General features: G+C 53.0%; 1 protein-coding gene across 1 annotated transcript; it reads right to left on the bottom strand.

Moving 5' to 3' along the window:
• Nucleotides 1-1,761: 1,761 nt before the first annotated feature.
• Nucleotides 1,762-13,257, bottom strand: DENND2D (DENN domain containing 2D). Its single transcript, XM_062509548.1, has 13 exons — nt 13,199-13,257; nt 12,953-13,164; nt 9,674-9,858; nt 9,023-9,135; nt 8,822-8,891; nt 7,630-7,707; nt 7,399-7,539; nt 5,362-5,510; nt 5,053-5,230; nt 4,545-4,586; nt 3,868-3,958; nt 3,230-3,469; nt 1,762-1,959 (listed from the first exon to the last, which is right to left on the bottom strand). Exons 1-13 carry the CDS (start codon nt 13,255-13,257, stop codon nt 1,898-1,900), a joined length of 1,620 nt encoding a protein of 539 aa, XP_062365532.1. The 3' UTR covers nt 1,762-1,897.
• Between the last annotated feature and the right edge of the window lie 13,251 nt (nt 13,258-26,508).

Here is a 26,508-nt window from a genome sequence, read left to right as displayed (position 1 = left end):
AAATACCACAAACCTTTAATTTCCTGTAATTAACTCTGTATTCTCTCCGTGAGAGGGAATTGTGGAGCCAGAGAAGACAGCCCCAGTGCCAAAAATCCCCTTTTTCCTAACAATTCCTTTTCCCTCTCCAAACACATATGGGGGCTAAACAACAAATCAACAATTTTCTTCCAGCAGGGCTGGAGACTTTCACTGCTGTTTGTGCCCTATGTCCAGCCATGTTCCTGTCACATTTGTATCTGACTGGATGAAGGGTTTGAAAATAAATGTCCTTCATCCCTCTTATTTGAGTGGACATTGCCCAGTTCTGAGAGTCAAAGTCAACTGGCAGCCTGGTGGATTTCAGTGCTTGTACAAAATCCCACACTGGGGCTTCCAGTACCACTGCAAAAGTTGTGTTAAACTGGATTTGCAGCCAGGGGAGGAGGCATCAAGGTGGTCAGAGGGGTGGAGCACAGCTCTACTGTGAGGAAAAGCCGAGATTGGTGGTGTTCAGTCTGGGTAAGAGAAGCTTTGGGGTGATCTAACTGTGTGCTTTCAGTACCTGAAGGAACCACAAGAAAAATGGAGAGAGTCTGTGGACAAGGGCCTGGAGTGACAGGACAAGGTGGAAGAGATTCCCACTGGAAGAGGGCAGGGTTAGATGGGTATTGGGGAGAAATTGCTCCCTATGAGGGTGGCACACCAGAGAAACTGGCTGCCCCTGGATCCCTGAAAGTCTCTAAGGCAGGTTGGACAGAGCTTGGAGCAACCTGGGCTAGTAGAAAGTTTCTTGCTTATGGCAGGAGGTGGACTTGGGTGATCATGAACATTCCTTCCATCCCAAACTAGTCTGAGATTCCATGATACTTTTGATATTTTGATGTCTTGTGGGTACTAAGTGATGCAACAGCCTGGCTGTAACATCCCAGAGAGGAGAATGAAGCTATGCCTTCATCCCCAGCCTTTGCTGGGAGAAGTACCTGGCTTGGGTTTCTGTGGGTGAGGTCAGATCTGCAGCCCCCACTCAGCTTCCCTGCTGAAGTATTTATTTCCTGTGTGAGTGTATTCAGAAAGAAGAGCAATCATTTAGCTTGAATCTGTTGCTGGCATCACATTTCAGAGAGGAATTGTGAAGTTTTAAGAGAAGTTGGCACCAAGACCAGACCCAAGGAGGACAGTGACACATTTTACTCTGGGATGGAACAAATAATTCCTCCCTCCCCAAAGCTGTTCATCAGCTGTTTTCTCCTTGACACTCCATAGCCACATAGCCTTCACAGTTTGCTCCAGCACTAATAAATAACCTGCTGGAAATGAGTATTTTTTTATTTCCTTAGCAAAACTTGGCTCTTTGTGGCACTAGAGATGTGGCAGCTGTGAGAGAGGAAACTACTAACCTCCCCCCCCCAGCACCTGCTCTTGCTGGTTTAACAATGGCTCAATAAAACAATATAAAACAGTTGTTAATAACAAAACCTCAGGAACTGTGCAATGGGATGTTCCTTATTTGCAAACCCCTGGTTTCTTTTATTAAGAAGTAACACTATTTCCTACTCATCCCTTTCTTATCCCCCTTCTAATAATTGCTCTAAACCCCTGTTGTCCTGCAGCCATCCCTGGCTGCCCTCCCTCTTTGTGAGGTGCTGGGGGGACAAGGACTGTGCAGGGCCAAGCACTGGGAGTAGCAGTCTGTTCCTGGAGCGACCATGATTGGGAAAGAAATCCCAGCCTGGCGCTAGTTCTGTGAAAAGAGTTTTCCAGTGCAATGATGCCCTAAGGAAGAAAGGGTCAGACTGGTGCTCAAATGCTGCCCAGGCAGGTCAGGAATCCCAGGTGGGCAGGAACAGAGTGCAGTATGATGCTGCTGGCATGGGTATGTCAATCCAGTCTTGCTCCTCTGCTCCCAGGCTGGACTTCAGGAGTCCCTTCGGTGCTTCTTCTGTTCATGGTACTCTATTATTTTCTGCTGGAAATACGCTGTGGAGGAGAAAAGCTCATGGGTGAGGTGCTGGTGTTTGGAATGGAGGATACCGGGCTGCACAGCCCAAATCCAGGGAAGTGTTTGTATCCCAAACCATCCTGGGTTATGGACACCTGCATCCAGAGAGGACCTGGGGGAAATGTGGAAATGAAGTGTCCGAGGCAGGTTGGATGGGGCTTGGAGCAACCTGGGATAGTGGAAGGTGTCACTGTCCATGGCAGATGTCCTTTAAAGGTCTCTCCAACCTAATCTGTTGGAATTCTGGGACTCTGTAATGTCAAACGGGGGTGGTTGCCCACCCCTCCCTCTCACCCAAAGTGGGATCTATTATGCTGGGTTAGCCAGAGGTTCTAACCCATGTGTTCACTCCTGTTCAGTTTTGTGTTTCTCACCAGCAAGGAAGGGAGAAAGCAGCAGACCCAGCAAAAAGCCAGATGGTGATGTAGACTGGGAATACAATGAGAAAACAGGGATTGTGCCATCCCTTTCTTCCTTCCCAGGTTTGCCCTGTAAGGACAGAGAAGCAGCACCGGAGGCAGTGCCAGCAAGAGTTCCCCGGGTGGGGTAGCAGATCCCAGCCCAGGATGCCTCTATCCAGCAATACAGATTTTGGGTGGTTTCCTCCTCCTCCTCCACTGCCTATTTGTCATTGTCCCAGGCTGGGAGGAGGCTCAGCTCTGCCCTGTAAATCCCCAGGAAGGGGGAAGGAGCAGCCCTGCTGCCACAGAGCTGGGGACTGAGCTGAGTCAGGCTCCTGGCAGCTGCTGCTGTGCCCAAGCCAAATGTTTGTGCTGCTGCCACTTGTTTGCCTCAACACAGAGCTCCAAGTGAGGCAGCCCCAGCTCCAGGCGAGTGACAAGATCTAAAATGAATCATAGAATCCAGAATCCCACACTGGTTTGGGTTGAAAGGGACCTTAAAGCTCATCCAGTTCCAAACTCTGCCCTGGACAGGGACACCTTCCACTAGACCAGTTTGCTCCAAGCCCCATCCAGCATGGCCTTAGACACTTCCAGGGATGGGGAGTCACAAATGAGGTTTTTTTTTTTTGTTGTTTTTTTGTTTTTTTTTTTTTTTTTGCTTGACAGGGATGGAGAAATTAAGGCCACTGAGAGCAAACAGGATCTACTCAGTACCCTGAGCACCCTCAGCTGGGCTGCACCTCATCTTTCAACAGGCACGAGGCATCTCTGCCCTTAAACCAACCAGCCCAGCGTTCCAAAGAGCTCACCTGACAGGGAAGCGGATGAGAAATGGGACCATTACCTTCCTGTGGGATCCTGCTCTTCTCCGCTTCCTCAATAAATAGGGAAAACATGTTTGTCTTCACAAACTTCTTCAGGAATCTGCGACAGCTCTTGGAGGTGATGGCCTTGCAGAAGGCTCGTTCCTGGAAGCTGCCAGAGCCGCTCCTGCCCCACTTGATGTGGGAGGCGTAGTGCCCGACCAGCCGTACAAAGAAGTGCACAAAGGCTTCTGACACCAGGGCGTTCACCTGCTCCGAGGCTGGAAGGGGACAAGGAGCACGAGAGGTGGGGATGGGACCTCTGAACACAGACAAGAAGGGCTTATTTTAACCTGGTCTTTATTTGCATCCTAAGAAATTACTTGCTTAGAGCCTTCCTCTGCCATCAAAGATCAGACTAATTTTGTGAGGGAACCCCGGCTTTCCAGGGTGGCAGCATCTTAATGTTCTAAATATTAATCAAAAAATCCATCTTTCCAGCAGATTTATCTGTTCCTGCTCTTGTGTTTCAAAGGACAGAGGAAAAGCCAAGGGATTAGCCCTGCAAATAGGGGGAGAAACATCTCAGACCAGGTAACTTTAGGAAAATCCCTTGGCTGAAGTCTCTAGCCATGGAGAAGGCAAATCAGGACTGTTTTACCATGACAGACATCCTTACTGTGCACGTTGTTGTTGTTGTTGTGCCTGTTCAGAGACATCAGCATCTCGTTCTGCAGCTTCCCTGGCAGGATCTCCTCCTCATCACCCACCTGGAAGGCAATGGGGCCATGAAGCACAGAGGGAATCTGGCTCAGGAAGTTGGTGCAGCCTGTCAGTGGGGCTTTCAAAGCTCGTGAATTAATCATCATCACAATGTCCTGCACAGATGTGGGTGTGAGATATCCAGTGGATGCACCCTACTGTTCTGGCTCAAAGTCAGGTGCAGTGGCTGTAAACATCCCCACATGGGATGTTCCCCCTGGAAGGATGCCACTGAGATGGCTCTGCCCCCTAAATCATAGAACCACAAAATGGGTTTGGGTTAGAAGGGACCTTAAAGCTCATCCCATTCCATGCTCTGTCATGGGCAGGGAAGAACACCTTCCACTAGACACATTGCTCCAAGCTCTGTTCAGCTTGACTTTGGACACTTCCAGGGATCCAGGAGCAGCCACAGCTTCTGTAGGCACCCTGTGCCAGGGCTTCACCACCCTTGCAGGGAAGAATTCCTTCCCAAACTCCTGTCTAATCCTGCCTTCTGACATTCTGAAGCCATTAAAAACGTGGAAGCTGCCAGGTAACTGACACCCTGCTGGGGTTATCCAGGCTACCCACATGCACACAGGGAGGACTTACCGCCCGGATGATCTTCCCTTCACAGAGATCAATGATCAGAGCCTGAAAGGAGAGCAGGGAGTGACCAGATTTAGCTCTGCCAAAGCATCTGGGCTTCCTCCCACCCATTTTGGGATGGGACTGGTGTGTCACCAGCCCATGAGGGTGGCAGGAGAGGGATCAGCCCCTTTGCAGGAGGGACCTGAGCAGGGGGACCAGGGCATTCCCCACAAGGACAATTTTTGCTGCGGGTTTGGTAACTTGCCCCCGCACAGCTTTCCTCTGCTTCAAGACTGGGATGACCTCCAAGAGCATCTCCTGGAGCCATAGGGGTAGGGCAGCTCCCAAGGGGGCATGGAGGTATTGCCCCAAGTGCCAACAGGAGGGGACATGAAGGACACCTTAATTTCCAGCCTCCTTGGATGGGAAAAAGCACAGTCAGAGCCTCTGGCCCCAGGGCGAAGCCACACCTGGGGACACAGATTAATCAATGGCTCCATCCAGCTGCCCTCCCCTCCGGATGAAATACCTCCTCCATTGGCTGCTCCAGCACCCGCTCCAGGTGCCGCTTCTGGATGCCGACCATGAAGGGTGTGGGGCAGCACACGGTGTCCAGCAGGCACTCGGGGACCACGGGGATGTAGGTGTGAGCCCACGTGAAGGGGTACAGGAGAGCAGCCACGGCGTGGATACACTGAGACAGGACACTAGGGGACAGGCAGCCAGCAGTGATATCACGCAGGGAGGAGGGAACATCCCACTTCGAGCTCTGCTGTGACCTGTGCCACTTCGGGAGCATTTTTATGGGCATTTTTTTAATAAAGGGATCAGGACTCACCTCAGCTCCTCAGCCAGGAAAATGAGGCGTCGCTCCAACACGGCTGAGGCAAAGATGTGCAGGATGAGGTGAGGGTTGAGTCGCTGGAGCAGAGCCTGGAACTCCACGTGCTCCAGGTGGGCATCCACAGGCCGTGTGAGCTCAATGAGCTGCCAAGGAAGAGCCACAGCACCCCAGCTTAGGAGGGGCAACATTCTGCCCGTCCTGCCCTGGCTCCTTGAGGCGATTTGGAAGCAATTAATGACCCAGTGTTTGCAGCATCTGCACTGTGTCCATGTGCAAGGGACAAACCCCATTTCATCCTGCCAGGAGATTCAGCCTATGCAGGGCTGAGAGCTCAGGGAAGCCACCACTGATGTGCACTGTGGGGATCTGTATTTGGGCACTGGGCTTTTAACCCAAATGCCTCTTTTCTCCAGAGCTCCCAAGTCCCTGGCAGTGGGTGGCAGGGACATGTCCCATCTCAGTGTCTGACAGGTCATCTGTGAACTGCCAGGAAAGGGAGGACTGGGGAGGATACAAAACCTTCCTCTAAAGCTTCTCTGGCAGGGTCAGCCTGACAATTCCTCACTAAGATGTCCCCAAAGTGAGGGAACTAACAGATATTTGCAGGCAGTTTGGCTACTCAGCTGCCTTTGCCCACAAGTCTCCCAGTCTCATCAATCCCCATGGCAGCCAGCCATGGTGAGTACTGAAGGGGGGAAATTTTTCCCCATCCTGCAGGGGGGAAATTCCTTTCTCCATATGCCTTTCCACCAAAGCAGCATCTTCCCAGCGAGCAGCAACAGGCTTGGGCCCCACAAGCCCCTTTCCAGCACAAATCCTGCCCCATCCCTAGGTGTCAGCCCATGCAGTACCCAGGATTTATTTCCCCTCTTTTTCTGGTGTCAGTGAACTCCTTGCCTTGCTCCAGCCTCTGCCCAGTGTCCCACAGTGCAGCTCTTTCTAAGAACATCCTCATTCCTCCTCCCTCTGTAATCCAGGCTGTGCTTCCAACCATGGCCCTGGGACAGAGCATTGAGCAACCTGCACAGTCTTGCACAAGCTCCCTGGATGAAGAAATCAGTTAGATCACCAGCTGCTAAACTGCTCTAGGGAGGAGGGATCCTGCTCTCAGGTCCTCCCTGGCAGGGCACATCCGTGGTATGCTCAGCATTGAGGGTATTTTGCCCAGTGCCAGAGTGGATCTTCCACAGTTTTCCAGCTCGGCTTTGCCATGAAAGAAAGGAAAAGCAAATTAATGTGCCCATGCAAATCTGGGCTGTGTGTGGGTGCGATGAGATCTTCTCATCCATGCCTGGATCAGATCTTTTCTCCACAGGAAAAGACTGGGCTTGTCACACATGTGGACTTGCCTGGGGGGGCTAAACCCAGGCAGTAATCAAGATCAGGAGCTGAGTACAGTGGTATGGAGAAGAATATAATCATGGAATCAGCAGGACTGGAAAAGCCCTCTAAGATCATCGACTCCACGATCATCACTAACCCCCATCCCCAAGAGCCACATTCACATGTTTTTGAAAACTTCTAGGGATGGTGATTCCAGCACTGCACTGGACAGACTGTGCCAGTGCCTGACCACCTCTTTTGGGAAGAAATTTACAGCCCACAACAGCCCTGGCACCACTGTGCTCCCAAACCTGCTGGAGGAGCTGATGCTGGCTCAGGAGCAGGAGCAGCTCCCAGCCCCTGGCACAACATCCTGCTCTGGCAACAGGGCTGGGCAAGTCCCAGCACTGTGTGCGGAGAGGTTTTTGTGTGGCAGTTCCAGCTCCAGGCTGGGAGAGCTGCAGGGTATACAAAGATGGGGCAGCATCCCCTAGGGATCGGCTCCATCCTCATCCTCACTGCTCTTCTCCTGAATCTGGAGAGATAACACCCATATTCCCAAGGGATGAAGCCCCTGGCAGCCTGACCCACCCTGCCCTCCTATGATGAGCACCCCTCGGTGCTGCAGGTGTGGAGGATGCTCCCAGAAGTAACCTGGGCTTCTCATGTTGTAGCAGTCCAGGAGGTGCCCCTGAGTCTCACACCAACCTCTGTCCCTGACTCAGGGATGAAGCTTTTGATGGTGACAGTTTTCCCTGGAGCTGGGAAGGGCGATTCCCGAAGGCCCTGCATGAAGGGGTAGATCACTGCCATGGAGATCTGGCGCCTCTTCTCCACCTCGTCCAGGATCTGGGTGAGAAAGATGTGAGCCAGGAATCCCCAGAAGACAAAGAAGCAATCACCAGGGCCACCACTGGGCCAGAGCCACCATGTCCCTACCTTGGAGAAGAGCCCAAAGCAGCCCAGGCAGCTGATGATGCAGAAGACCTCAGGGAGCCGGACACCACGCCCAGATGGCTGGAAGAGTGTGGGAAAAGAATCTGAGCATCTCCCAGCCCTCTGCATCAGCTCCACGCTCTCCAAAGGGATCCCCACTTGCTCCCCTCAAATTCCCAGTCACTCAATGGGGGATTTTCAAAGCTAGGGCCAAGGCCAAGAATACAGCTGATGTTGGAAAAACAGAGGGTGCCCAGAGAAGGTGATTTGGGTGCCTAAGCTGTTAATTATTTTGGTGCAAAATCCTTTGGCATATTTCCAAACTCTCATCCCACCCAGACACACATTCACCAAGACACCCTGCCCCACTATCTTTGAGGTTAATCCTGCCTCCTGCTAGAACAAGGGCCATTGGGATGAGTTCTCTGGCTATTTTTTTCCCTTTCCAACTGGACTATTCTGGGTCTCTTTGCTCTCTGCACTTTCAGCCCTCCAGATGTTGAGTTTCAACAACCTGAGCTCAGTCCTGGATGCTGAAATAGGAATATTCACAAGGATGAAGGGGTGGTGGATCCAGAAATTCCCCAGGCTCTGGCACAGGGATGTCCTCCTAGATTTATGTCCCTGTTTAAAGCAGCAGTCAGGGAAGACCACTGCACCTCAGAGCCCCTGAGCTGGTCAAAACCATGAGTTGAGAAAGAGCCACTGCTCAGATGCAGTTTTTGGGGATGGGGCTGAGGGTTCTCAGTTCCTTGGCACCTGGATGGCTGCACTGAAATACCCATCCTAATCCCAAGTGGGATTTGCAGCCATTCTGACCACTGCAGACAAGGGAAAGGAGTCAGGGAAGCTGTGGAAGCCAGTGGGAAATCACAGAACCGTTCAGTTTGGAAAAGCCCTCTGAGATCTCCAAGTCCAAAAGTCAGCCCAGCACCATCACATTCACCTCTAAACCATGTCCCCACGTGCCACATCCACACACTTTGTGAACACTCATTGTTTCCTCCATCCAACATCGGAGTGATGTCTCAGTACAGAGCTTTAAAAACCCCCTTTGGGTACCCTCTTGCTGCTTGTTGTCACTTTGGTCAAGGCCAGTGGCTTCCTGAGGCAAGAGCTGCTCCCAGGAGCTGAACTCTGAGCACAGCAGGAGTGTCCCACCATGGGGAGGGGGTGTGGGGTGGGGAGGGCTCACCAGCAGCCGCCTGCAGTAGCCAATCTTCCTGCTGCCATCCACGTTTGTCAGGACAAAAGAAAATGTTTCGCTGCAAGAAGAGAACACATGTGAGGATGGGATGAGCTGGGATGGACTGGGCAGGGCTGGGCTGGGCTGGTCCTTCCAGCCCTCAGGAGTCACGGGGGGGATCCACCCCAGACCCTGCAGTGGGACAGGTACCTGGTGAACTCAGTGATAGGTGCCCAGTTGTTACCATCGGGAAAGCAGAAGAGGGGGATGGCTTGGAGGAGACGTTCTTCCTCCTCCTTCTGGCCCTTCAGCAAGTTTTCACGCTGGAAGGAAGCAATGCCAAGAGTCAGGGAGACAGAGGGTCCCCACTGTCACCAGGAATGGGGCGGGATTCAGTGGAATGAGGTCTGTCCCAAAGAGACCGCCAGTTCTGAATGATGCAGAAGCGGCCTGCACCATGTCTGGACAAGGACCTCCCAAAAATCCAAATTTTGGCTTTCACCCCATGGACAGTGAGTCAAACCAGAGGGACCCTCTGCAAACTGGGATCTCTTCTTGTGCCACCTCCCTGAGGTGTGATTTCCCCACTGTGGTCTCCCTTTTTGGGACAGGAAGCCAGAGACAGCCCCTAGGAGTTTCCTCCTAGGTTCGGTGGTTCTGGGCTGGGATCATGGGGTGGGATAGATGGTCCCAGCAACCCCAACCCAAGGCAGGCAAAACCCTGGGGTCTGGGGCTGTATCTCAAGGGCATGGGGCACTTCTCTCTTCTCCTTCCCTGGCTTTAATGATGGGGAAGGAACAGCATCCCTTTCTCAACTAAATGTGGAAAACTAATCTTATCAGAAACACAGGACTAAATACCTTTGGGAACTGGTAGGTTATCTTGGGTTCATAATGTCCATCTGACATCTTCTTCAGCGACACCACCACCAGGTACTCAAAGAAGAACTGTCCACCAGAGTAGAAGACTGAGCTCCGGTCCCCCAGCTTCCCCTGTGGTACCTGAGGGGGGGGGGGGTCTGCAGAAGAGGCCCCATCTTTTCCTTCTGAAGCCAAAAAGATCCCCAAAAAATCAGATCAGAGTGCAATTAAAGGTGTGAGGTGTCCTGAGGGCAAGGGAGGAGCTGCAGAATTACATGTGAACTGTGTGTAAAGTGGCTGGAGGGAACCAGGTCCTGGTGTCCAGGACTTTTGGTCCCCAAAAATGAACAGCTGGGGACATGAAAGAGAAATTACTTTTATAAGTATTTTAGGGAAAATCCTAAGACACTCCCAGCCTTCCTTTGCTCCAGCCCAGTGAGGGCAGAAGGATGCCCAGAGCAAAGTGGGTACATGGAATGAGGGAGAGCAGATGGGTTCTGCATTAAACATCTGTAGGGAGGTGTGGGAATGTGTTTATAGCAGTTAATTTTATTCCCTTAGGGGAAGTAAACAGCAAAAAAAAACCAGCCCAGATCTTGTTTGAGCACCTCTTAAAGCCCCAGTCAGATAAACCCCAACCTCTCCCTGCCAGATGTCCTGGGAGCTGCTGATTGCAAATGAGCTATTCAAGAGCTTTTTCCTTAAACCACAAAGCAGTGCAATTGCAGGAGATTACACCCTAGTTCTTGTTGGGCTGGTTGAGGAGGGCAGCTGGGAAGCATCAGCTGTCACACTCTCAATGACCAGGAATAGGAGGGAAAAGAGCCCCATCCAGCATCTCCAAGGGTGCTGGGATGACCACAGCGGGACAGTGAGATCCAAGAGCTGGAAAGAAGAGGAGCCAAATGCCAGAGACTGCAGCCTGGCTTTGCCACAGCTCTTCCCTCTCCCAGAGGCCACTTGTGCTTTCCTTTATACCTTGCTCCTGACACAGAAACTGTCCCATATCTGATTATAGTGGGGAGCTGGAGCAGAAAAGTTGAGCTGCCCTTTTAGCAATAGCAAGGAAAATAAATATATGGCTGCATGAGATTACTGGCTCTTGCAGTTTGTCCCTGGGCTTTTCTGGTTGTGCCACAGCTGGTTAGGGCAAGGCATGGCCGTGATCAGCTATTCCCATTAACCTTCTCCAAATATGGCATCCTCCACCAAAAGCAGTGCTGGTGAACACCCTGCCCACATGTCCCTCCAGCTCCAGAGCTATATCCTTTAGTCTGGAAACATCTCTCCAGCCTTTGTTTTAGGTCACTGGGAGCTGATGGGAACAGAAGGCTCATAGGAGGAGGTGACCCTCATGGTTCTATCACAGGATGCTCCTTCCCAGGGACCAGAAATGCCTTTCCCAGCTTGGGGTGGGAAGATACTCAAAGCCACCCCTTTGTGCACCCTGGGGCTGTCCCACCTCTGCTTGCAAAGTCCTTCCTCTTTGGCAAGGTGAAATTCATCCCAAAGAGGCCCCTTTGCAGCAGGTGAAGAATTGAGACCTGGCTGAGGATGCCTCTGGTTTATCCTCATTCAGGATCATCCTGGACCTGTCCAGTGAGGTGCTCCAGGCCAGGGAAAAAGTTGATAAGATGTGCATTGCTTCTCCTGCTCTTCCTTGGGATGCTCCAGCAATGGCTTTGGTCTAGTCCCACCTCTAACTCAGGCAGCAGGTTGTTGTTGGGGGACCCCAGGGAAAAAGGCTGTGCCATGGGAGGGTTGCTGGTGTCCCCTGTCCATGCTGGACATTGGCATTGGTTGTTTTCCCATCACAAGGGCAAGATGAAAGTGCAGTTAAATCCTGCCTATCCAGTCCCATTCTGCATTTCAGAAAACACCAGATGTGCTCTCCAGCAAGGATGGGATTTGCATTTTGTCCGTGGGGTTTGCAAACAAACAAGCCAAACCTGCTCCTCTGGAGAACCTGGGCACGCCAGGCTATGGCTCTGCCTCTCACACATGGAAGTATGGCTCCCCCGTAGCACCGAGCTTGCCATCACTGGCAGAGCTTAAATCCCTCCAAGACCACAACTCCCCATCCCTGGGCTGGAAGATGAGCTCCAGCGATGTATGGAGTGAACTGTCAGGCAGGCTGAATGTGGTGTCAGAAATCCCAGTGCTGCCCCAAACCGGCAGGATTCACAGTGCCTTGTCTCCCGGGAACATGAGCCAGGGACACAAGAGACAACGACTCTCCCATAGCCCATGTCAGGATTCGGGGAACACCCCCAGTCCCCCAGCAGTGGGAGCATCTTCTGCGAGGACAGGAAGGATGCAGGTAGCCAGGGGGGCTCTCACAGCTCCCGGATGGAAAGCGGCTGCCGGTGACGTGGATCTTTACCCTTCCATCCACCGGGCACGGAGAGGGCAAAGGCTTTTCTTATCGCCGAGGGCTGCGCTCAGCCCCACTCTGCCTGTGGCACAACCGGTTTCTTTCCTCCCGGAAAACTCACGACCTCTGGTGTGCCAGAGTTTCCCGACCTGGTTTGAGGGGGAGCTCAGCTTCCCGTGCCGCCCAGCTCTCCACCTGCCGCAGCGGAGAGGAAATGGCTCTGGCTTTATCAAACCTCTTCTGCTGAGCTGGGAACATCGAGCTCATGCGGAGCCAGAGCCAGCACAGAACAGACAAGGAAGGGAGCGCAGTAAGTCCCCCAAATCCACAGGTTGCTCCAACCTGTTTGTTCTGGCTTGAGATACAAGCAGCCAGAAAACTCTGATGATCCCTTCGGTATCTCAGAAAATATAAAAAATCCCAAAGGACCAATTTCTGCACCGCCTTCTGAGGGCTCTGCAACACGTGACTGTCTTGAAGGGCAGCATCCCCCTCGTGTGTCCTGCCCATGGATACCCCCACGGGTGTCCCAAATGCCACGCGTCGCCATGTCCTGCAATACCTTAGATAGGGGATCTGTGGGGCCGCCCCTCGGGCTGTTGTGGGCTCAGTCGGGAAGGGGTGGGCTCCCGGGAGATGAGGTGCAGCTCTCGGGATAGGCTGGACCCCCGAGAACAGAGGGTTGGAGTTGTGGTGAGTCCCGGGGCAGCCGGCCCGAGCTGGGCTCCGCGGGTGGGATGCGAACGGGCAGGGCTGAAGGGACCGAGCCACTGCCGCCGGCTACACCCGGGAACGTTCCCGCTCCACCGGCAGCCGTCGGCTCCCGCAGCCGCGGCACCGCGGATGGACCTGTCCCGACACCGGCACCGACACCGGCACCCCCCGGAGCCCCTCCCGCCCCTCACCTCTGCGGCCGGCGCGCCGCAGGCTCCGTCGCAAGAAGTTGCCGATGGAAGCCATGGTGGCCCCGTCGTGGTCCCGGTGCGGCCCCGGCCCGGCCCGGCCCGGCGGGGAGGGCTGGTCTTCCGCCCGCCGCGCTTTCGCTTTCCCGGGGGAGGAGGGACGGCACGGGGCGGAGAGGAGGAGGAGCGGGGAACCGGGCAACACCTGGCACCGGCTGGGTACGGGAGACTCGTCCGGGGAGAGGGGGCGCTGGGGAACGGGTAGCCCGGGAAACTGGGAAAAACGGGCATGGGGAACCCGGGAGCATCGGAAATGAGGGGAGTAGGGAGCCGAGAATGCCAGAGGGGGCTGGGAATGAGGGATCCGGGAGTACAGGACATGGGGGTAAGGGAAAAACCGGGGATGGGAGTCCTTGAGAGCATTGGCGAAGAGGAGTCGGGAGCACCAGGCACAGAGGTCCTGGAAGCAACCTGGATGCGGGGGTCCTGGGAGCATAGGGAGTGACGGAGGCGGGAAGAACCTGGTTGCAGAAGAGCAGGAGCACCGGGTACAGGGGTACAGGGAGCATTGGGATTTGAGACCGAGCGGGCACGATGGTCGTGGAGGCAGCGGATGTGGGGGGAGCTGCTAACACCCCGGGTTATAAGAATGCTGGGAGGAACCGGGCATGGGACCTCCAGGAGAATGGGGCATGGGGACGCCCGGAGCAGCAGATACAGAGGGAACTGAACATCCCCTCAAACGTGGCTGAGCATCCTAGTGGGGAGCTGGCCTAGGTCAGGGCACAGGGCGCGACTGGGCATAGGGTGGGAATCGGGGCCTGGGCACTTGGAACAACATCGCAGGGGACAGAACACCCATTCCCCAATGCTACAGCATCGCCCAAACCCTGCTCCAGCCTCCCGACCTCCTCCAAGCCCTGTTCTCCCCGGGACCCTACCAGTGCCAGGACCGGTGCCCAGCGCAGCTTCTGCGGGGCCGGAGATGGCACTGACCCGTCCCCTCCAGGGTACAGAGGTTTTGGCGTCTCTCGCTTTGCAGTGTGGTGGGGAGTCAGCCCATCACCCGCTCCGGTGACTCCACCGTGCTTCATTGCCATGCCGTGGGCTGTGAGATCGTCCTGAGCGTTTGCCTACGCCGGCCGGGTTGTGCTTTACCTCGGGCTGGCGTTTCTCCATCGGTCAGAGATTTATCCTCCCTCCCAGAGATACTGAGAGAGACTTCGTCCAGCTCTCGAGCTGGAGCCGGTTGCCATCCGCCTTCGTTGAAGGAAGGAAAAACAGTGTCCTGGCGCTGTGATCCGGGGGTTTCCCTGTCTCGGGCATGCCGTGTCACTGCAGAGCTACTTGGCTTTGGGGGATGGTTTCACTGCTCCCCACACACCAACAGGAAAAATTCCTTAAAAAAACAATGATATCTGTTAAAGAAAACCCCCCCCATTCCCATTCTCAGCCTGTCCACCAATATTTCCTCTGCTGTTTTTGTGTAGTGCTTATGCAATAACTAAGATCCATTCCAAACCAAACAATTCTTATCCGAAAATTGAAATAATGATCATTTTCTATGATCCTAATTAAATAATAATTATAATATATATATATTTAATAATAAATATAATTAAATATACATAATTAAATATGCAGAGGGATCTTGGGCACAGCTACTGGTTATTAGACTCCAGGTGTGGTGAGCTGTGCACAGTTCTCAGTCCCGGTGCCAGCATCGTTTGTGGCTGTAGAGCAGATTCCCTACACCAAATATCCTAATCTTTTTCTTTCTTTTTTTAATTTTTATTTTTATTTTGCAACATCTCCCATCCCTCTCCCTTTCCCGAGTGTGGGCTGGAGCTCGAGGATGGGTTTGCAGCTGCTAGGAATGGCCTTCGCCAGCTTGCAGAGGTGGTGGATGCTTCCAAAATTCATCCCCACCGGGACACGTGCCTCTGATTCAATCAGAATGCTGCCTCCTCATTAGAGTTATCAGGGGATTGCTAGTCCAGGAGTCATTTTTCTGGCTAATTTTGAGTGGGTGGGAAAGCATTTGTGCTTCTCGGAGGAGAGGACAGTGTGTTTGTTTGCACACAGGGCTTGTTCCCAGGACAAATTTCCTCTTGGCACAAAGAAAACGTTAGGGGTTTTCCCCTCGATTTTGGAGGAATACGCTTGCTTCCTGAAAATTTGCGCTGCCTTAGGAAAACAGCTGCTGCTTTCAGCCAGAAGAAAATCCCCGAAATTCTTTGATTTTGTACTCATAAACACAATTTCCCCCTTGCTTTCTCCCTTTAAGGCAAGTCTCTGACTGCTATCCCGCCTCGAAAACGCCGTGATTCCTCTCAGGCGACTTGTGTGCCGAAGTGAAAGCGCCGTGCTCCAGCCACAAAACCCCGCTCTCCCGTGGAAACACTGTCCCTTAGTGCCATCGCACAGTCCAGCAAACCTTGCGCTGCTGAGAGAGGTTGAACTTTTGAATATTCCCACTGAAAGCTTCTTTCTGCGGGAATCCGACCGCCCATGGGGACAACAAATGGGTGCATTGTGGGGATCCTGGGGGCTGCTAGCCACCGTGCTTCCCCGCTTGCCATCGCGCTGCTCTGTGGCCTCTGCCAAAGTAATTTCGCTTCCCTGACCAGCCTCAGGGAGTTTAGTGTTTGGCTATTTTTCCCGATGTCCCGGTGATGCTGCTGAATACGCGCTGGAATTCGGCTTTCTGCAGGCGCGGTGTGCTCAGATTGCAAATATCCCGCGGATATTTGGAGCGGAAGCGGGAGGGGAGCGTCGGGTGTGTCCCCGCATCGCCCTGAGACCGGGGTGTCCTCATGGCTGGGACCCTGCTCGCACCTCAGCTGCTGCTGCTCGTCTTCGTCTCCTTCTCCTTCTCCTTCTCCTTCTCCTTCTCCTTCTCCTTCTCCTTCTCCTTCTCCTTCTCCTTCTCCTTCTCCTTCTCCTTCTCCTTCTCCTTCTCCTTCTCCTTCTCCTTCTCCTTCTCCTTCTCCTTCTCCTTCTCCTTCTCCTTCTCCTTCTCCTTCTCCTTCTCCTTCTCCTCCTCCTCCTCCTCCTTCCCCTCCTTCTTATTCCCCTTCTTCCTCTTCTTCTTCTTCCTCCACCTCTTCCTCCTCCGGGCTTGCAGCCCTCGCCTGACCCCGGTGCATCTTCCCTCCTTCCCCACCCCCTCGCTGGGTACCGGAGGAGCTCAGGTGCCGTGTGAGCTGCTTCCATTTTGCCCGTTGCACCCAGGCTGGGATCGGGGCTTAGAAACGGAGGATGGAGTGCACTCGCAGCATTCCTGGCAGGGAGGCCGCCGAGGGCAGCCCGAGGATGGTGGGAAACCAAACGCCCACTTTTCCAGCCTTTCCCGTGTCAGGGAGTTTCTTCCACTGGATGGCGGCATTAGAGCAAATAAATCTCTCCGGGAGAGGGGACCTCCACCGGAGAGACTTTATCCTTCTGGTTTTCTGGCTCCCGGAAAGTTTGTGCTCGGGCTGAGGATATGTGGGTTCAGCACGTTCGTGTTTGCACCGTTCCTGCCACTGATGCCTAGCTCTCTGCTCTATTCTATGTTCCATGGTTCCTCCCAGCACACCAAAACAGAGTGCCATGGAATATCTTTCCCTGTGGGTGCAGAGAGACCTGCTAGGGGCTCAGCTGAGCCACAACCAGGAGCAAAGCACACCCAGACTGGGCAAGGAAAAGAGATGTCAGCCCTCATGGCACACAGAATCAGAGTTTCTTAGCAGGGTACATTCCTCATTTGCCCAAAGCCCTCCATGTTCCAATTGCTGGGGTGCAGAGATCCCCATGTCGAAGTCATACCCCAAAATGGCCCGTTTTTGCATGGAAAAATATTTGGGCCCAAGTTTTCCATGGTGGTTGTAGAGGAGGGTCCAAAGCTCCCAGGCACTGGAAAACAAAGCCATTCTGGCCACTTCTCCTTGGTGGTTTTAACCCCAAATATTTCAATCCACCTTTGGGATTTCATGGATGTGGTGTTGGGCAGAGGGGCCTGCACGGTGCTGGGTGGCCAGGGAAGGTTCATGCTCGGCTGCAGCCCCTTTGCAAATACAGTGCAGGGCAAGTGCTCTGAGGCTGTTTTCTGGCCAGGGGACATCTCAGCTTATAGGCTCCCAGGTAGGCTGGCATTGCTGTTGGCACATGGGCAACAACAGATCACAGAATCACAAGAACCCCTGAGTTAGGAGGCACTCTCAGGGATCATCCAGTCCAACCCCTGCCCTGCACAAACACCCCAATCCCACCCTGTGCATCCCTGAGAGCAGTGTCCAAACTCTCCTGGAGCTCTGGCAGCCTCGGGGCCATGCCCATTCCCTGGGGAACCTGGGCAGTGCCCAGCAGCCTCTGGGGGAAGAACCTTTCCCTGGTTTCAAACCTAACCCTTCCCTGACACAGCTCCATGCTGCTTTTGCTGAATTATTTTCTCTGCACTCTGAGGACAGTTCCACACAGCATCATAGGTGAGAGCTGTCCCACACTGCCAATAAGCAGGAACGTTATTTTTAATATCAGCCTGTGTTGCTTTTGCACTTGACCTTGGCAGCTTTCTATTTTGTGATATTTCCAGAGGGAACAGGAGCTCAGCTACACTGACAATGTCCTTCTGACAAGCAATTTTTTTTCTGCTCTCCTTGATACAAACAGGAATGATCAACACAAATCTTTTTGAGAACTCAGTGGCAGAAGCTCTAAGCCTGAAATAAATCAGGGTATTCACTCAAACAGCATGGATGGAAGAACAGCAGCAATCGGTGTTTCAGTCTCACATTTCTCCAGAACTTTGGTGGAATTAAGTGTATTTCCACAGTGGACTGCTCTGGACTGAAGTGGTTTCCTCCATGACATTCTCAACAGGGACAGAGGCATCCAAACTACAAAATGGCCTGGAAAGGGTTGAGCCGCAGAGCTCTCAGGTGTAGTGTGGAAAGCCCAGTGCTGGGGACTCTGGGGACAGTGGGGACAATGGGGAGGGAGGAGTGGGGTGATGGTGCTAGAGGTCATGGTGACTTGTCCCAGGGAGCACAGAATGATGCTGGAAAGGGTCATGGCAGCTGGTGGGAGCTGGGTTTGTTTGATAAAATAAGGGAGAAAATTGGGGATTTTCCAAAGTAGTCTGGAAAGGAAAAGGAAAAGAAATTAGAGGGTCAGTCCTGCTTTTTAGCATACAGGGTGAGAATCCATAGGAGTGGGTTGCAGAACCCCACAGCCACTGCTGACCCTGGACCTTATCCCATCTTCTTCAAAAAGCAAGGATTTGCAGCTTGGTGCAATCCCTGGGAGCTGGAGGGTGTGAGGTGAGGAAGACTCCCCCAGTTTCACTGGCAGGTATCCAATCCACGACCCCAAAGCAAGCTTTAAGATTTGCTAATCTCAAAATATTGTTGGCACTCAGAGCAGTGATTTACTGTGTATTTTGCCACAGCAAGTACTTTCCAAAAGGCCATGCTAAGTTTACACTGGAGCTGCCGGGATCAGATAACTGATCCTGGCAGCTCCCTCCTTGTTCCCCCTGTCCCTCCTGGTTGCTGTGCTGGGGTGCAAAAGGATAGCAGAGCTTCTCCTGCACCCCACAAGAAGAGCTAACCACAGGCACAAGCAGCATTTAAAAAGGGACCTTTTTTAAAAAGGTGTTTTTCCTTGTGCAGGTGGTAGGATGGGACTGAGTCACGCCCTGGCTTGTGGGAAGATGTGAACTTTAGGAATTCCAAGGCTTTACTTTGAAGTCATTGTGCCAGGGACAGAAAAGAGCCATCTCTGGTGCCCAGCCTGGCCACTTCCACCTCCCCAGGGCTTTGCAGGTTGTGAAAATAAATCAGCTTCTCTCCTTCAGCACCAGTCAGGGTGGGCAACAGCCCTGCACATCGCTTGGCATTCCTGCAGTGTTTGAGCACCCCAGGAGATCCCAAGGGTTTTACAGGTGCTGGGCAGGAATAACGCCTCCAGCCACCACTGCCCAGTGGGATCTTGGGGCATATCCAGCCTGCAGAAAGAATGGGATTCCTCAGCGTGTTGGCTGTGCCACAGAGTAAGGGGTGGGTCCCTGCAATCAGCTCACTGTGCTGTGGAATCCCAGGCTGGTTTGGGTGGGAAAGGTTGCTGCAAGCCCCGTCCAACCCGGCCTCGGACACTTCCAGGGATGGGGTAGCTACAGCATCTCTGGGCAACCTGTGCCAGGGCCTTACTATCCTCACAGGAAGAATTCCTTCCCAATATCCCACCTAACCCTGCCCTCTGGCAGTGGAAAGCCATTCCCCCTTGTCCTGTCAGACCCTTTTCCCAAGTCCCTCTCCAGTTCTCTTGGAACCCCTTTAGGCTCTGGAAGGTGCTCTAGGATTCCTCCCAGAGCCTTCTTTTCTCCAGGTGAACACCCGGAGCTCTCCCAGTCTGGCTCCGGAGCAGAGCGGCTCCAGCATCAGAGCATCTCCATGGGCTTCTCTGGACTTGCTCCAGCAGCTTCGAATCCTTCCTGTGCTGGAAACCCAGGGCTAGAGGCAGCTTTGCATTCAGGAGGGGTCTCACCTGAACAGGGCAGAGGGGCAGAATTCCCCTTCTCCTGCTGCCCATGATGAGGGATATCAGCCCAATTTGCTCAGGGGGTTTCTGAGACCCAGAGCACGCAGCTGGGGCACATTGAGCACCAACACCCCAAGCCCTTCTCCCAGGGCTGCTCTCAGATTTTGTGTGACTGAGAATTTATCATCCTTCTTAAGAGTCAGCGCTTGGGAGGCAGAAGAATACCCATCTCTTCCTCTTGTCTCTGGATCCCCTCGGATCTTTGCCACCTCTCAACCCCCAGGAGATGGGTAAGAGCCAAAGCCACCTCCAGCCTGGCTCTCCATCCCTGGCTCTCACTGTCCTTGGTCATATCCAGCTGGAGGTTTTGGGCTTTCCCTGCAAACATCCAAGTGTCCCTTTGGCATTGATTTGCTCATTGACAAGGAGGATGAGATTCAATTATCTTCCATGGCAGATTATTGTATCAACAGATCAACACCCTTTTGTTCTCTGAGCACCATGTCTTGGCCCAGCTGCTCTGGAGGTGCTTTGGGGAAATGCTTCCCCCAGGGATGGCACGGGGCTGTCATGCTGTGCTGAACAGGGAGCAGCTCCTGGGTGACCTGACTGTGGCACTCAAGCCCCTGCACCTAGAACAGGGCTGGGCCACAGCTGGCTCTGGGGACAACAGGTACTCCAAGGACCAGTCATTTCCAAAGCTTGGCTGGGAGGATTTCACTAGATTGAGGACACTCAATGATGCCCCCTGGTGGCAGCAGGGAAAGTATGCAGCTGGGCCCTGTTGGACAACCAAAACTGGTGCGTATTACCAGTTTACTGGGACCTATTAGAAGTCACTGGGATTTGGGGATGCTCCAAACCCTCTCATAGCCCCTCCAACCCAGAAAACTCTCCAGGGAGGGGGACACAGTCGGGAAGTTCTCAAATAAAGGTATTTGGGTTTGAGAGGGTTGTGGGGTGGGCCCAGGACATGCTGTCCCAACAAGGGAGCAGATCCTATTTCTTTCCAAGAATACTGGGAAGGGAGACCCCTTCCCAAACACTCTAGACACGGCAAGGTGCAGGCAGCCCTTGGGGCCACCACCACACTGGACTCAAGGACTTCCTTGAGATATCACTGCCCCCTCTGAAACATGGCTAGTCCCAGTAGCACCAGTGTCCCTGGAGCTGGGGCAGGTCTGGCTGCAGGACATCCTGTTGGTCCTAACTGCTCTCAGCTGAATGTGGAAGTACACGCTTCAGGATGGAACTTGGCAGAGTCCTGCAGGGTCCAGGAGTGGGTTGAAGGGAGCAGGAGGGAAGAGGGGCTGGGGAGAGCACAGAGAAGGTGAGGGTGCCAGTGAAAGCATGTAAGGAAAGGAAAGGAGCTGTTGGATGTGATAAAATATGGGAAGAGCTTGGAGGGAAAGTGGAAACACCCGTATTCGTCCTACAGGAGGGACTAGGTAGGAGCAATGGCCTTGACGACACTCAAGGTGGCCTTAAGTCCTTGATAGAGGTACAAGTACCTGATGAAGGGGATGCTGAAGGTCAAATGAGACCAGGAGTGTCTAACCCTGGGCTGTTACTGACCAATGCCATGGTGCACCCTGGCAGGGGTTTCAGTCCTTCAAAGTCTTTAGGGCAGGGCTGGACACTCTCCTGAGGACTGGCAGTGCCTGGCCCTTCCTGGTACTTCGGGTGAGGAAATGAGCAAAGCAGGCTCTGAGAAGTGGTGCCTGTCCTTGTGCAGAGCAAACACTGAGTTCCCTGCTTGTCCCAATCCATACTGAAATTTGTTCCTGGTGCTGGTGGAGCCTGAGGCTGAGCTGTTTCCTCCCCCTTCTCCTGCAAAGCCTCCCAGCTCCTTGCTCAGTAGAGAGAAGCAGCTGGTGTGGCTCTGGCCCCCGTATGCAAATATTCAGAATAAACCACCAAAGGGGCTTTGAAAGAATCCAGGCCTTCCTGAGCTCGTGGTTTTAATGAAGAAGGAAAACCTGAGTTGCTAATTGCAGCTTCTCTCTGCCACAGAGCAGGGCCAGACAGGGCAGGTGGTTACAGCGCCTTATTGGCATCTCCAGCTGCTGTCCCCAAGCCTTGGTAGAGGTGACCCTGGGCAGACTGAAGAGACTGGGGCTGACACAGCCCTGTCCCTGTGGTCTCTCTGTCTGAGGCGTGCTCCTGCTGGCAGCCCCAGAAGTAAGGCAGGGCTGGAAAAAACCCACCCCAGGCAGAGCAGTGCCCCAGGACTGGCATTGCTCCTGGGCACACTGCAGGTGACAGCAGTGGTGCCAAGGTGCGTGAGGGTTCCTGCTGGCCCAGCACGCTCAAGCCCAGCTGGCCCTGGGTGCAGCTGCTGCAGGTCAGTGCCCTGGAGCTCCTGCCCTGCAGCTCAAGCTTGGGCTGCGCTGTCCCCTCGTACTGTGACTGTAATTGTGGTGGCTCCACAGGTGGCCTTGGGGGAACCATTCTGGCTGTGGGCAGCAGCTGATGTCTTTCTGTGCTGGCTTTTCCACTGCAGTGCTGTTGCGGGCTGGATAGAACGTGGAGCTCCCTGGCTTAGCTCCCAGCAAGTCATGGGGCAAAATCAGGACATCTCTGCATGGGTTTTCCTATTTTTCTACCCCATCCATCTTGAAAGAGAATTTTTCCATTACAGCCCCAAAATAACCACCCAAAAGTTATTTCTGGGTGTTTGCATCCCCTGCCAGCATCTGGCAGCTCCCGATCCCAGCAGGGAGAGTGCAAGTGTGGGCATCCACCCTGCTGCTCCATGAGCTGATGTTGGGGGACCTGGAATTGGGTGAACCCTGACCGATCATGGACTTAGACAATTAATTAGGTTGGAAAAGACCCTTAAGATCATCGAGTCCAACCCTTAACCCAGCATGGCCCAAGGCCACCAGTAACCCATGTCCTCAGCTGCCACATCTACATGGCATTTACATCCTTCCAGGGCTGGGGACTCCACCACTGCCCTGGGCAGCTTGTGTCAGGGCTGGACAACTCTTTCCCTGAAGAAGGGGTTACTGGAGAGTCAGTGAATCAAACTGGTGCTACTGAGTGCTGCTGGGGTGAGCTGGGCTGCACCCAGCTACTGGGACAGCTCTGGAGCCTGTGGCTGTTAGGACCCTGTACCAGTGCCCACCAAGGGATGTCCACCAGGCAAGAGATGCTCCACAGCACCTCAGAGATGCTCCTGTTGATGTCTCTTTATTACCTGGTTATGTTTTCTGGACCAGACAAGGATATTTAAAAGCAATACTTGCTCAAAATTCCTGTCCCAGGGTGACACCTGCACAGGCCCTTTCCTGGGGGGCTTTGGGAGAGGGTTTGGGGCTGTATCCCAGCTCAGGCCTGGTCATTGCAGTCATTGCTTTGGGATGAAGTAAGTGTCTGCCTGTGTGTGACAGACCAATGGAAATCTTGCCTGGTCTCAGCCCACCTGCTGCCTGCCCTGTCTGCTTGACTCAGTGCACTGTGAATATCACAGTGACAGCAAGGCTGGAAATGCTGCTGGGAGCTGGAGCTGGAGCCAAGAGCAGGGATGTGGGATATGGGATATGGGATATGGGAGGTGGCAGGTAGGACATTGAGCTTGCTTACCTAAATGCCCTGCTGGCGTTTGTGGTTGATCACTGTGTGCTTTCCAGATGACCTCCCCGGTTTTCTGGAGATCTGAGTCAACCCTGGAAAAGGGACAGGCAAGGGCAGGTACAGCAGTTGAAAGGAGGGCACAGACTCACACAGGAATCAGCTCCAGTAACCACCAGCAATAGCCCCCCTGAAGGGGCTTTGACACCTACTTTCTGCTGAAATTCAGGGAATTTGGCATTTTTCTGGCCTTCTGTGATGTGTCCCATGGACTCACAGTCCACACGATGTGTGCAGGGCCAGATGTGGCCAAGGGAGGTGGGGATGGTTACTTCCTTATCCTGTTGGATGATTTTGAATTTATCTCACTGGACTTGGCAGCGGGTACCCTGTCAGTCCTGGGTATCCCCTGATATCCCTGATATCCCCCCTCATTGACACCCATGCTGACCCCCTGTCACTCTGTCCCCTGCTCTGGCCAAACCCATGGCTGTGCCAAGGACCAGATGATGCCATGCCCAGATCCTGCAGTGGCCCAGGTGTGGCATCCACTTGCTGCTTTCAGTCCTGCTGGGGTGCAAAGAGCCCACCAGGATCTCCAGAGATGTTCACGGGGAAAAAGACAACAGGGGATGAGCACAGAGGATGTGGCAGCTTCAGGGAGCCCTTCCCACCCTGATGACATGAGCTCCTTGTTTATTCCAGGCCTTTGGCATCTCCCCTTTGCTTTATGATGCGCAAGTGGGAAGGTCTTACCACCTCCTGTCTAATCCTGGAGCCCTGTTTAGGAGCTGATCCTAATCTCTGGAAGCCTCCAGGATTTGCCCCAGCTGTTGGAGGCATCTTCCATCTCCCTGCACCAACAACAGCTGTCGTGGTGGGGAAGGTTCTCAAGGCTTCCCCCATTCCCCCTGGCAAGGCCTCTGGATTCCTGAACTGGGAGTCTGGGTGGATGGATGGTTTGGGGGAACCAATTCACCTTTTTGCAATGGGAACCTGTCAAACAAACACAGCTGGAAAATGATCGACCACTGTGCTGCATCATCAGGGGGAGTTGGAGTAACAGTGGCATGAGGAGGATCTGATCCTTTTGGGCATAAATGATACTCCCCTTATTTAGACCTATACTTGCAAAATAAGTAAGGAAATGTATCAGTGACTTGGTGGGCTGAAACTGTGGGTCAAAACCAATTTATGAAAGTATCAGCTTTTTGTAAGAAGAGATTTTTTTCTCACTGGAAAACAGGGATAACCTGTTAATCCTAAAATACTTATAGATTCAGGCAAAAATGTGCTGATATTTAAATTATCACTAAATTTTTAATATTCAACCCTCCCAGCTGCTTGCAGGAACAGCCCCGTCCATGTGATTTTCATTTGCCATCACCAGACTAACTTGAGCTCCCTCACTCAAAACTGGGGGCTGGGACAGCCCATGCCTGTCCTGGGTGGTGAAATCACCTCCTGGCAGCAGTTTCTGTGTCTGTCCCCGTTGTGAATCCACAAGTGAAGCCATTGTGGTGGGTAAGAAAATGTCAACTCCTGCCTCTGGAGCCTGTGGGAAACCCTTTGACTCAGAACTGGGACAACTTCCCTGGTGCCTTTGCCACCGACAGCAGCAGCTCCTCAGTGTTTCCCTGCTGGGGTTTGCTCAACACCCAGCACTTGCCCAGTGTGTGAATAAACAAGATGCCAATAAACTCTAGTAATGTGGCCCAGATAACAGTGGGTGATAAACCACATTGATTTGTTTGCTCATCACCTATTAGTCACCCCCGAGTCAACAGAGCAAAAGCATCCAAACGTCATGGAGCAGGTTGACAGACCCAAATTTCTTTCAGATTGAAAACTTCGAGTTTCAAAATGATTGCATTGATGTTCTTTATATTTCCTGGGGAAAGTATTTAATTTTCAGCTGCACTCCCTCAAACCAAAATCAGAGAGAAATCTGAGTGCTGATTTCCCTGTGAACTGGAGTTTTGGTGTTATTTTTCTGTCTGAGCTCTTTAAATTGCTTCTCTTAACATATAATCAAAACAAGCCCATTTTTTTGCATTGAAGTAATTTTTTTGCTTCTGATTAGACAGCATGGTTGAGAAAGACATAAGGAAGATGCCTGAGAAGATGTTTGTGGGAATCTGGAACTGGCCACCTGTGAGCTGATGGAAAGAGTCATCAAGGCAAGGCCCATGTATAGGGATCAAGTGAAGGAGTCAAGGAATGGCCAAGGTCATCCAAGGCAGGGTGAAATTCTGGTGGGTCAAGGTATGGAGAAACCAGAGATTCTCCAGTTGGCCCCCAGGAGCCAAAGACAGCTGGAGCAGGATAGAGGGATGATCCTCTCCAGCCCTTCCTTGCCATGCTGGGCAGCAGGACTTGTCCTCTCTCTGGCTAGAGCAGCTGCAGGGAATTTTTTGGTTCATGACTGGCTTGGCAATTTTGAGTCACCGCAAGGTGCTCAGGGCAGGAAAGGAACGGCCAGTACCCATCCATGGAGGCAGCAGAAATGCCTTGGAGCCCCATACCACTCTCTCCTGCCTCAAGGACCTCATGCCTCAGGCATTCCAAGGGTATTTTGAGTAAGGTGGAACTTCTATTAGTCATATTCCTCCTAACTGGGGAAGTAATCAAGGAACACCTGGGTTATCACATCGTTTGGAGCAAACAGATCCTTCATAAGGCATCAACATCATGTCATGGTATCCTGGCTTTGTCCAGCTGCCAAATAACCAGGAGAAAAAAATATCCCTCCTGGAGCAGGAGGGTCATGCTGCTCCAGCTGGGGTACATCCCTCAGGCTCTTTTTTGGGATGTCACCATCCATTTAAAGACCAGCCTGGCCAATGGGGCTTTGCACTCTTTCTTCTCTCGCTCCCATTCCTGGGTGACCACAGCTCCCCCAGCCTGGAAAACCAGCCCCTTGTTAGCAAAGCTGGGATCATCTGGCCCTGTCAGAGAACATGCCTCATGCTCTGGCTGTCTCGGAGATGCCTCTTGACCCTGACGTCCACTTCTGGAGGCGTTTCCTGGGGACCACAGAACTGTGAGCCAGTGGACCAGCAGCCAGGAGAGCCAGGCTTGCTTGTCTGCTCCATAGCAGCATCCCTGGAGACAGGGAATTAGCTGGGAAATGGGGAAAACACTGTCTCAACCCAAATTGCAGGAGGGTTAGGGGTACAGAGACACTTTTGGTAGTGTCTCATGCACAGGATGAGGGCAAGTAAGGGAACAGGAGCAAGCAGGGGGTGAGTGGTTTATGACCCATAGGATTATTGGGGTTCTCCTGGGTCACTGGGCAGATTTAGGGTGAATCTGAGCTTGGGGGTAACAGTAGGTTGGCTGGTCGTGAGTTCTGGGGTGATCAGTCTCCATGGATTGTTGATTGGGCAGAAGAGAAGCTGGAGAACACGGCAGGGGGCTGGTGAGCGATTTATCTTCCCCAGAAATGTGGGTTAGGGGTA

This window comes from Cinclus cinclus, chromosome 27 (assembly GCF_963662255.1).
Source record: "Cinclus cinclus chromosome 27, bCinCin1.1, whole genome shotgun sequence".
Classification (NCBI taxonomy): Eukaryota; Metazoa; Chordata; class Aves; order Passeriformes; family Cinclidae; genus Cinclus; species Cinclus cinclus.
The sequence above is the reverse complement of the archived record's forward strand: the minus strand, read 5'-3'. Positions and strand labels throughout refer to the sequence as shown.

What these genes read in the sequence shown, in the direction of transcription:
- DENND2D (XM_062509548.1), bottom strand. Translation starts at nt 13,257, where the DNA reads ATGCTCCCGGGTTCCCCATGCCCGTTTTTCCCAGTTTCCCGGGCTACC. An exon ending in GCGGCGCGCCGGCCGCAGAG is followed by an intron (nt 9,859 to 12,952) that starts GTGAGGGGCGGG and finishes TTTTGGCTTCAG; the next exon opens with AAGGAAAAGATGGGGCCTCT. An exon ending in CAACAACAACAACGTGCACA is followed by an intron (nt 3,470 to 3,867) that starts GTAAGGATGTCT and finishes GTCCCCTTCCAG; the next exon opens with CCTCGGAGCAGGTGAACGCC.